The 11,540-nt window shown below is 37.4% G+C and overlaps 1 protein-coding gene across 5 annotated transcripts in view; it reads right to left on the bottom strand.

Moving 5' to 3' along the window:
* Positions 1-1,015: 1,015 nt before the first annotated feature.
* NIN (ninein) overlaps positions 1,016-11,540 on the bottom strand; it is a 106,481-nt gene continuing 95,956 nt past the window's right edge. For 3 of the 5 annotated variants that reach the window (XM_084629965.1, XM_084629967.1, XM_084629963.1), the window contains 2 exons: positions 5,260-5,373; positions 1,016-3,052 (listed from right to left, as the gene is read on the bottom strand). In XM_084629965.1, the coding sequence (XP_084486091.1) occupies positions 2,843-3,052; positions 5,260-5,373 (324 nt within the window). In that variant the 3' untranslated portion in view covers positions 1,016-2,842. Of the gene's footprint in view, positions 3,053-5,259; positions 5,374-7,819; positions 8,112-11,540 lie in introns of those variants that run through there. The other 2 variants (XM_084629964.1, XM_084629968.1) reach the window with 1 other exon arrangement.

Raw genomic sequence — 11,540 nt, 5'->3', positions numbered from 1 at the left:
ATAAGCAAAATATATATACTCTGGAATTTAAAAAGGGAACTCCAATTTAACTCAATGTAATTTGCTATAATAAAAGACCACTTCTGCAATCAATGAAAAAAATGGTGTATGCAAGCCTTAGAGCTGGTCATTTACCAAGATAGAAGATTGAGAGTGGAAAGAGACAGTACAATACAGTCATGAAATAATTTTTAAGGTTTTCTTGCTTTGTGTAGCTCCTAGATAGGTTTGTGACATGATTGTCATTTGTCTATCTTTTAAAGGTATATTGAACAAATCTTAGTAAAGTTTTAAGAGTTGCAAGCTGATTTTTGTTTTGATTTTTGTTTTTAAATAAAACCCTGTATATTCATTGCACCCTTTCAACAGGAAAACAGTGCAGAATTTTCTATCATCAGACATGCATTCATGGTGATTATTTTCTCTGCCGTGTCCTTATGCGCCATTCCTGTACACAGGAAGAAAACAAATCTCTCTGGATTCTTGTAACATTTACAATATTGCCTGCATAAAGGAATTGAGCAGACTAGCAGTACAAGGAAAGGGTCACACCATGTATCTAGAAAAGGAGTACTTGTGGCACCTTAGAGACTAACCAATTTATTTGAGCATGAGCTTTTGTGAGCTACAGCTCACTTCATCGGATGCATACCGTGGAAACTGCAGAAGATATTATATACACACAGAGACCATGAAACAATACCTCCTCCCACCCCACTGTCCTGCTGGTAATAGCTTATCTAAAGTGATCATCAAAAGTTGGGTCATTTCCAGCACGAATCCAGGTTTTCTCACCCTCCGCCGCCCCCCCCCCACACAAACTCACTCTCCTGCTGGTAATAGCCCATCCAAAGTGACCACTCTCTTCACAAACCTGGATTTGTGCTGGAAATGGCCCAACTTGATGATCACTTTAGATAAGCTATTACCAGCAGGACAGTGGGGTGGGAGGAGGTATTGTTTCATGGTCTCTGTCTGTATATAATGTCTTCTGCAGTTTCCACGGTATGCATCCGATGAAGTGAGCTGTAGCTCACGAAAGCTCATGCTCAAATAAATTGGTTAGTCTCTAAGGGGCCACAAGTACTCCTTTTCTTTTTGCGAAGACAGACTAACACGGCTGTTACTCCGAAACCATGTATCTATTATCCAATCCCTCCACCCTCCAATTAATAGGTAAACTTTTAGGTATAACAGTCTTGCCAGTGCTTCACTGGCTTTCTAAATCAGTGCTTCACCTGGCTAAATCAGTATAAACTGAAAGTCATTCTCTGAAGGCTGGCTAGTGGCTTATGGCAAGTGAATTGGCAGCCTCATTTCAGTTCCTAGTGGACAGTTGCATGTCACAAACACTACTGTAACTGGCATCTTGTTAGCAGTCTCAGAGACAAGGGGTTGAACACATAGTTTGAACATGTTTAACCCTTCCTTCAAATCCCACTACTGCTGCCAAACTGGCCCCTCTCACCTTGATCCTTCAGCCCTCATACAGACTGTGCCAATCACAACACATTTTCCAGTCTTATCCTGGCCCCTCTCACCAGTATTAAATTCACATTAACATTTTAAAAATCTTATGGTCTTAAGTCTATTTTTATCTGGTCATATTAGATAATACAGTTTGGTTTATCATTCTTTTCATAAACAAGGTTTCTTAAAGCTTGAATAAGTGGTCATCTTCATACACAGACATTAAGTTCTGTATTTATAGTAGTGCAGGAAGCTAGCTGATGCTATCATTCCAAGTTGCTGAGGTGACCTCAAATATAACTTCTTACAGTCACAAACTCAGATCCTGTAGCAGGATCCACTAGCAGAGACCTGTTGGTCGAGTGTCCCACTGACACCAAATAGAAGTATGTATGGTCATCAGAGGTCCATGTTAGTAGACCCCATTGCAGGATCATTGCCATAGATATTACAGACTAAGGTTTATGTAGGTCCTCTTCTCCATTCTCCTGCCAATACAGGATTATTCCATAAATACATCTCAGTGCTTTGTTTAGTTAAAAAATATTCAAGTAGAAGCCACATCACCTTCTGTTTGGAGATTGTTCCTCTGTTTTAATTTAAGGCCCCTAATATATTTGTAAAGGAGTGTTTAATTGCAGCTGTGTAAGTCATTGTCACACTCACCACATGGGACATTTTTCAGGATTAGATACTGCTATGTTTAGTTAGATGGCAGCATTCTATTTACCAAGTTTTAACCACCACTAGGGAAGTTGAACCCTGGAAAGAAACAGCCATTGATCAACTGGGCTAGACGTCTAGTGCATCAGTTGAAGCATACTGCTTTAGGGAAACTCCAGAATCTATTTGCAGTATATAGGAAACAGATGAAGTCTGTTTCCTAATATGGATTATTCTGAGAATGATATCTAGAGATGACCCAGATGATCTGTTGAGTTTAGACTTTAAAATATTATACATAGGCTTAGAATGTTTTAAAAGTTTAACTGAGACCTGAGTTGCAAAGGTTCACCTTAGACCTAGGTTTCAATATAGGCGTGGGTTACCAAATTAATTCACTACAATAAATTCAGAGTTTATATTTAAAAATAAAGCAGTTACAATAAGTTAAGTTACATAGAATCACAGATCCAAATCTTTTCTACAATCCTGAATAGGGTAGTTTTTGACAAAACTGGGCAGGAAGGTGGTTTAGGAACGCAATCAGAAGTTTGTTGGCAGCTACCAGTTTAGGTTTTAACTTTAAACTATCTACTTTGAGACCTCTGTTAACGAACATCTATAATACAAAAAGGCAGCACAGTGAGAAGTTGAAATCTTAACATTTCAGTAAAGTGCAAGAGAGCTTTTGAATATATGTATGGCTTTGCTATGACCTTAGTTGAGATGTAGAATTCAAAGATGGTGATGCCAGGTTCTTAACTATTTTACTGAGGTTGGCAATCTTTTCTTCTAAGAAGTAGTTTTTCTTCTCAGCAGTTTTCTGTCGCTGTTCTGTCATCTCCAGAGCTTTCAGCAATTGTGCGTTCTCAACATAGAGATCCTTAACCATTGCATCTGCTTTAGTGTTCTTGGAAAGCTAAATATATATATAAAAGTTACTCCCAGCTTTTTATGTATGAAGAGATACAAGTGAAAGCAGTGCTGTGTTTAGGCAAGCTGCTGGTTCAGTTTATTGTGAGCACCCTCATCCATGCATTCATGGAGTGCATGATTATATGAAATCATCCACAATAAAAGGATATACCAAATTGGATATTTTCACGTGTTATAAATGAAACATTTCCTGATGTTTATGGGCATTACTAGTATCTTGAAGGTGGAAAGAGCTTGTGCAGAAGATCAGATATGAGAGAGATATTATGGGTCCACAAATCAAGATCTGCAAACCCTTGCTTATGCAGCTAGTACATAAAAGTGTTTGTAGAATCATGCCCCCATTCTTTAAGGCTGGGTAAATTCTCATACACAAGAACCCATCAGCCCAGAGTGGGAGACTACTGCAATTAGGCATGTCCATTGGGTCCCATAGATACAGCTGTGATGGAAAGTTCTGGACTACAGGCTTCCCCTATACAAGTGAGTGAAGTACACCAGTACTCTGTCTTTATTTCTTAGAGAACAGCTCTGTTGTGGATGATTTGGGGCTATGGTAAGGGCAGCTGGACCCTGTCTGTCAGTACTGCATTTCCCTGATGGGTGGGTAAGTAAAATCTGTTGGCCTCCCACTTTACAGGAGAGTCCAGCTGCAACTGTGACTCCAGGGATGAGCCCACCAATGACGATAATTCCTCCTGCCTGGGCCTTCCACAGCACTGTTGTCCCAAATCCCTTGTTCACTTGAACAACTAGCTTGGTCTGCTCAGGATTCTCTTCTGGCCAAAGACTATGTACTTGAATTTAATGGTTAGCCATATGCTTGGCCATATTAATCTGCCTGGCAAATTCACTACCAGATATCTCAAATCTTTCTGGAGACCAGTTGTCTTCTTATCTTCCTTCTACTCACTCACTGCTCAAGAAAGTCCTCTCTGCCACTCCTGGAGATGTCTACCAGTCCCTGCTCCTCTCAAAAGAGATCAGTAAAAATTAAATAAAATTAAAATAAGTGAACCCAGAGACCACCTTATCTCCTGACAAAGGGGAGATCTTAGTTTTTTTGACTCCTCTAGCAACTTGTGTTTTGAATCTTTGGAAGCTTTGTTGGGTTTAAGATGCAGTTCATCCACTTGTATAGTGAAGCTGCCTCTGTGGGACTAAATTTAATTAAAATCGGTTGTCTCCAGCTTTGAGTGGATAGATTCTGTCATGAGGGAAATATGAGGTAGGAACAAATTGTCTCAGCTATTTAAATCTAATATGCCAACAAAAAATTGCATTTTTTAATAAATGTGTTGACTATTCACTAAGGAAAGTATTTTCAGTTTCCCCACAAGTAACCTGATTTAATAATACATCCCCAAAATGTAAATTGTCTGACTGAATGTAGAATTAATATAAGTTAAGTAAATCATATACAAGACTTAAAATCTTATTTTGGGGATGGATTTTCACTCACCGTGAACTCCTACGTGCATTGAAAGGGAACACAACATTTGTGACGTGGTGAGGAAAGTTAAGTACACATCCATGCTCAATATACCAATCTACATGCATTGCATTTGCCAGTTCTCATCTATTATATCTCAAATAAGAGATCTTATTTGTACACTTTTCACCCCTGAACTGTGAAATAAACTTGAATGTTAGTGTAATTTATTTAGTGAGACTGCTAAAAAGCTCACTGGAATTCATGGGCATTTTTATTTTTTCCAACAGGGAAGAAGATATGAACATTTAGGTAATTCAGAAAACGCTTGTATCCTAATAAAGGAAAACAGGAGCAAAGAACATGCTGTTTGTCTGGGTAAGTTTTTCCCCTGCCATGTGCTATAAATCCTTGGGAAGGAACATCTCCAAAGTGTAATCTTTGGGAAAGTACCTTGTTCTTCCCCTTACCCCATGTACAACCACTCTTCAGTTAGGATCCTTCTCCCAAATTGGAGAGGTTTGTTTCCCAGTTTTAGGTCTTGCAAGGTACTGAACAATCATAATTCCCAGTCAATTAACAACAAATTGTGGATGCTCAACCCAGAATCTTTAGTCAAGCGTGCGGTGTTTTAGATCAAAACCATGAAAGGGCTTTTACAATCTACTTTGAACAAAAGTAGAATCTGGCATACTTTGCTCGCTTAAGTTGTGTACACAAGGTATGTGTGATCCCAGGAGAGGAATGGTAAGGCTTACTTGTTCTTTCAGTTGGTTCACTTTATCTTGGAGAAGCCTCTTCACAAGCTTCAATTTCTGCTCAACATCCATCATACGTTCTTCCATCATCTTTAGAAGCTGAGCATGGCCCCCCTAAAAGGTGAACAGTTATGTGAGAGTTAAGTCACAAAGACAAATCAATTGTTATTTGTCTTCTCTCAAGTGATACCAGGCTGGGAGACAGATTTGGTGGCCAAGATAAGTCTGCTTTAAAAGATGGGCTCACAGCTGTTATGCAGTTAGTGTAGGCAAATATTTATGCACTTACTCCAAAGGGACCCGGTCAACATTAAAATAATTTTTAGAGTTCTATGTAGCAATACCTTAGATTATTAAGATTTAACCAATCTAGTTTACTTTCATATTTACTTTTTTCTTTTCACTCAGCCTGGAGAATGAAAATCAGACCTGACGGTTTTCACTTTTGGTTCTCATGCTCTAGACAAAGTTCTGCTGCGTTTGGGTTCACTACTGCAAGGGAATAAAAATCATATGAACGTATTTTTATTTTGTAAAATATTTTTAGTAAACTGAAACTTTAGGGCTTAAAGTTTGACAGTGTCTCCTTAACTTCAAATAATCCCCACAATCTTCAATCTTTAAAAATAAATGGTGGGATTTGCTACTTCCTCAAAGTTTGCTTTCTTTATTATAGCTGTAGATTACAGGCTTCTGGTTATTCAGAAATGTTAGTAATCAGCCTCCTTTTGCCAGTTTTCTTCAGCAATGTAACTCACAAGCCAGGGGAAACACAATAATTTACTGCAATGAGAATGCCTGCAAAAATCAGACTGCATTGCGATTTTCCTGGAGCAGTTGGAAAGAGGAGGCAGCAGATCACAAAGAAAGGTATTTGGAGACATTTTGGTAATTAGCAGTCATAGGAAAGGAAATACAAGCAATGTTACTTTAAATGCCAGTTTCTACCTACAAAGACATCTGAGTGGGTGTTAGCCAAGAGTCACTTTGATAAAATACTGAACCTTGAAGGGGCCCGTAAGCGAGCCACTTTCTTACATGGGGTGGGGCATTAATGGGAGGCTGGAGGAGGGTGTATTTTTTTTCCAGAGGAGAATAGTTGCTTATTTGTTTAAAATTCTATTAATCGATTCCATTACGGAGGGAATTGCAAATAGAATTACATTTACCTGAAGAAGCTCCAGAAGGATCTCAATAGAAGGGATTTTATATATCATTAAAAACTATTTCAGAATTACATATCATGTAGGAAGCAATATATAATGTAGTAGGACTGGGGACTTTTCCAGAGGGATTTAAAATCTAGCAGTAAGTAGAACTTACCATAACAAGTTCTAGCCAAAATACTTTCATCTATCTTTTTTTAAGTTTAGTGAGATACTCTGAAACATAGTTCGTAAATACTTTTGTTTGGCTGTTCGTGCATGAAGTGAATAATTAGACAAGCATAACTGTATGCGGTGTTGTAGCTGCTGTGGTCTCAGGATGTGAGACACACGAGGCGGTGAGGTAATATATTTTACTGGACCAACTTCCATTGGTGAAAGAGTCAAGCTTTTGAAAATAAGCTCTGAGGGGCCTGAAAATTTACCTCTTTCACCAAAAGAACTTGGTCCAGTAAAAGATATTACCTCACCCAACTTGTCTCTCAAAACATACAGGTCTCTGCAGCTATTTTTTTGTTTGCTCTGGTTTATTATCTCTGAGTTGTGTGTTCAAATGAATTTGAGAACACCAATTAAAACTACGTTTTACCTGATTAGTATATGAATCCATAAAACCTTCTCCTGAAGTTACAGGAAGTGAGGAAATGGACTCAGAGCAGGTCAGGTCCATTCAAAAGATGTAAACCTCAGTGAGTCAGGACAGAGTTTTGTTAAAAAAAAAAAAAGAAAGTTTCACACAGCTTGTACTCCAAGTAGACAAGAGCCAGGCTATAATGCTGTAAATGTTTATACACATCTGTTAAAATAATGCTGAAGTCTAGCTTAAAAACAGTAACTGCTGGGAAACGTGGGAATACTAAGAATTGTGATTCAAAGATGGACTTCAGTCATTTACAGATACTACTTTTTTGTCCAAGTTTTTAAATCCAACACTACACAGGAAGTGGATGCTTGAGGCCCAATTCCTTCATCAAGTGTGCACATGCAACTCTTACTAAAAATGTACGTGCAACTCCCACTCAAGTCGAGGACAGAATGTGGGTCCATGTTATTACATACTATGCAATAGTTCCCATCCACAATATCAGAGAACAGTGATATAAATATTTTGGCCAAAAGTTTTTGTTTAGAAAAGCTGAAATACTGTAGTGAGTATGATACATTAGCAAGACAGAGACACATCATTATATTTAAAACATTTTATTTCTCAGGTACATCATGAAGTGTCATCTTTCCCTGTTAAAAAGTTTATACATCTTGTACAAAACTCAATATAAATAACCCAGATTTTCTTTGAATCTTATATATAAAAATTAGTACCTTTTGATAAAAATAGTTACAACCGTTTGAGAAAAATAGTGTATTTCTTTCCACAATGAACAAGTCAACAATTTAAATAACAAATAAAAAGGGTTTGTAACAAATTAAAAACAACCGCTTGTGAATTTTCTTCACGGAATAGGTTCTGCACAAATAAATAGGAAAAACATAATACTGTAGAGGCTTGCTTTTTTTTTTTTTAAAAGCACAGAATAATTTGATCCTCAAATTTCTCAGCTTATGCCAGTTTGAGTGTAAGTAAGTTTATCACTGTAAGGAATGAGATCATTAGCAGCCAAGCTTTCAGAGGTGCCCAATCCTCCTGTAGGAATCTGCATGCACTGCTCGCTGCTCCGGTAGCAAGGCCTAGAGAAAGAAGGCAAGTGGGACACTTCACCCTGATATCAAGATTTTTTTTTTTTTAAATACATATACTGCTATTAAAGTAAGCCACCACCACCTAAACAAGCAAAGCAAAACAAACAAAAGCAACAGTCATCACACAGCATGCAGAGAATCACAAATTACATTTTTCTAAATATTTGTACAAGCACTACACAAATGTAATTGTGAAGACATTCAGAAAGTGTTTTCTAGGTGTAAGGACTCTTCGGATGGCTCACCAACATCAATTTTGTCAGAAAATTTTTTTGGGGTGGGGAATGTCAATTAACTTTATGCAGTTGCTAACTAGAAAAAGTGAAGCTGTAAACTTCTGGTTAGAGAAATACAGCTGCCACAACATGTATATAGTCTCAATATTTTTGGGAGACTCGCAGCATCGGCTTGAAGGGTGTAGTCCAATTTAGCTACATTAGAAAGAGTTCTCAGCATTTCCATTATAAACCTAGTTTGTAAAGAGTCTATATCTGGGACACACAAATTGGCTCTAGGCTAAAACTGTATTCTGAAAGGAGTTTCACTACAATAAATTGCAGTTTAAATTTTTCAAATTCAAAAAACAATCTGGAGGAAGCTTTTTGGCGTTTATACTGTGTCCACACAGGGATAAAGTGAGGGACAATCAATTTTTTAAAGTATTTTGGACAGATCAGTGCATGTTAGAAAGCGTGGCATTAAACAAGCGCAGATTCTAAAACATACGGAAAAAGAACTGGTTAGGTGATGGGTTACTGTATATGGAGGAGGAAGTGAAAGAAGTTCAGGGATTGCTATAGGGGCTAATATTTCCAATTCTGTCTGTAGTATAAGTGACAGAGGAAAGTATCAAAGTTTGCCCTCAACATCCAGAAAGGCCAAAAAATAAAAATCATGTAGATGAAGGATCTAGAGTTCAGAAAGTTCTAGACAGGTTAGTGTGACTAACAAACGGCTCAAGAGTTTCAATTTAGACAACTTGAAGTCATGAGTACAAAAACCAGTGATCTTGAAGGGCACCAGCTTGAGAGCGATTAGAGACAGAACCAGGACAGAACATGGCTGTAACCAAAAAAGCAAATAAAACTGGGACAGAAAAGGGGCATACAGTACAACTCAAACACAAAGTTTATCACCATTGCTCTACTTGTATGCATATTTACTGTACCTAATTTTAGGCTCCTTATTAGAAAAAGGCTTTGGAGCTAGAAGAGTTCTGTAGGAGTGCAGCAGCAGGAGTAACACCAGGACTGGATGGGTTAAATGTATACAGATAGCATGGAAAATCTGGGGCTGTACTCACTGGTGAAATGACGGTGGAGAGGGGATATGACGCAAGTTTTCAAGATGCTAAAGGCAACATTGAAATGTAAATAAGCTTTCAACTAAACGTTTACCCTAGGAATCAACTAAGAAAAAAAAGCAAGGTGTTTTCACAAAGGAATGTTCTATCTTGTGCTGAACGAGAAGCAGCTGACAAAGATATAGGCCTTGACCATACTGAAAAAGCGCTCTGCTTTAACAAAATTGATTTTAAAATATCAATCTAGTTAAACCCATGTGAACCCTTATTGTAGATGCAGTAGAGCTGGTGTAACTCTTTTTGTATATCAATTTAGTTTGCTTAAGCTATATCACTATAAGAAAGGAATAAACAGGTTTTAAGTACATCTATAACGGAGATTTGCACAGGTTTAACTAGATTGATTTTTAAAATCTAATTCAATGCAGTTTTCAAGGCCTTGCAGAGATAAACAGGAAAGATTTACACATTATTCACCTGCAGAACTACTGTTTATAGCATGTAGCTAGTTTATGCTTGATGAGCTCTCAAATAATTAAAAACTTTTTCTTGTTTTCAAAAAAACAACCAACCTTACCTACTCTAAGACAGTTCACAGTATGTTAACTTGCAGAAGCTGCTATAAGATTGCTTTTTTCCTGCCTTTTTTTGTTTGCTTTTAAATAACAAAATTTCAAACTAAACCTTACACTCTACCTTTCACACTCTTCTTTGTAACCAAAGACCTTAACATGTGGTAACATTGCCTTTTCTTCGTCATCAGAGTGCCTGACAGAAGACCTTACATGCTATATCATTTGTATTTAATTCATCCTGCTGTGCTTGCCTTTAGGTTCCCTGCTTTTGGATGATGTGTCTCATCCTTAAATATTTGATGCCTTAAAAAAAAAAAAAGCATCACCGAAGAGGTTTGTCATTTTTGTTGAAAGAGTCCATTGAAGTACATGGCACTTGGCAGGAGTATGAATTTTTCAATAGAGCTATCCCTTTCACCCCAACCCAGTCTGTAAAGAGCCTACATATGAGTGAGTCCCCAAAAGATAGAGTTATGAATTGATTTTCATTGTTTTTATGCTGAAAAAGTACACTGTGTTGTAACTCCTTCTCCCAGGATGCCCTTTATACTCTTGTAAACAATGATGAAGGGTCCCCTCACCTTCTCAAATCATTCCGAAGAGATAGCATAACAAGTTTCTTACCCCATGAAACTTAAAACACTATTGCTACATAAAAACACAAATAAACTGAGCATGTTCAAAGGCTCTTCCTAACTTAATTTTTTTCAATTTTTGAAAGCCCAAGGTTTTAAAGAAAAATGCTACAGAGCTTAGTCTACTTTGAGTGTAAGATTGTGTTTTAATGGAAGCTTTTGTGTTTAAGAGATATAGGGGAAGCATTTACAGTAGTGTTTTTTAATCAACATTATCTGAAGCTTTACCTCCCTCCATAAAAGGAAGTCAGGCAAACATTCCGGTTTACATATAAGGCAGAGACCAGTCCTTTGGGTACCTCTTTTGGTTCTGAAGCAATTTAAAGTGGCAGAGATAAACTCCCCAAACTGTAGTTTACACTGGAAATGCCAGATTTCATACCAGTGCTTCTGCATTATCTCCTATAACACACTTCTTACACATTTGGGTTATGCTTTAATGTTCAAATAGTAAAGAAACTGGATGACAACTGCATTGAAAATCCCACCCCATGTGAATGGTGGCTGCAGTTTAGTCTTGAAAATACATTTTGAATTTTCCTTCAGAAATGGCAATGATATAAAAATGTTATCATAACGCCACCTTCCAGAATGTCTCCTCCTATGACCTGATGATAAAGAAGCTGCAGTTACACTTTCAGAAGTGGGTTTGTTAAGTGTCTGTATTATGTCAGGCAACATTTGACACACCTGGACTCCATGTGGCAGTAATATACTTTGCTAGTTCTGCATGCTTTAGATACAGATGCTTGTGCAATTTATAGTGGTACTGTACCTTTAAAACTGTATAGTTTCATACTTGATCACATATTAAAAATATAAATAAAAACAGTACACTGTCAAATCAAAAGGAGAAAAGCTAGTAATATCTAGATGGGAATGGTTAAAACTCAGGAAAATTAGA

The sequence above is a fragment of the Lepidochelys olivacea genome (genome assembly GCF_965140295.1).
Source record: "Lepidochelys olivacea isolate rLepOli2 genome assembly, chromosome: 6".
In the NCBI taxonomy this organism is placed as follows: domain Eukaryota; kingdom Metazoa; phylum Chordata; order Testudines; family Cheloniidae; genus Lepidochelys; species Lepidochelys olivacea.
Note: the sequence above shows the minus strand (reverse complement) of the source record. Positions and strands in the feature narration are given on the sequence as shown.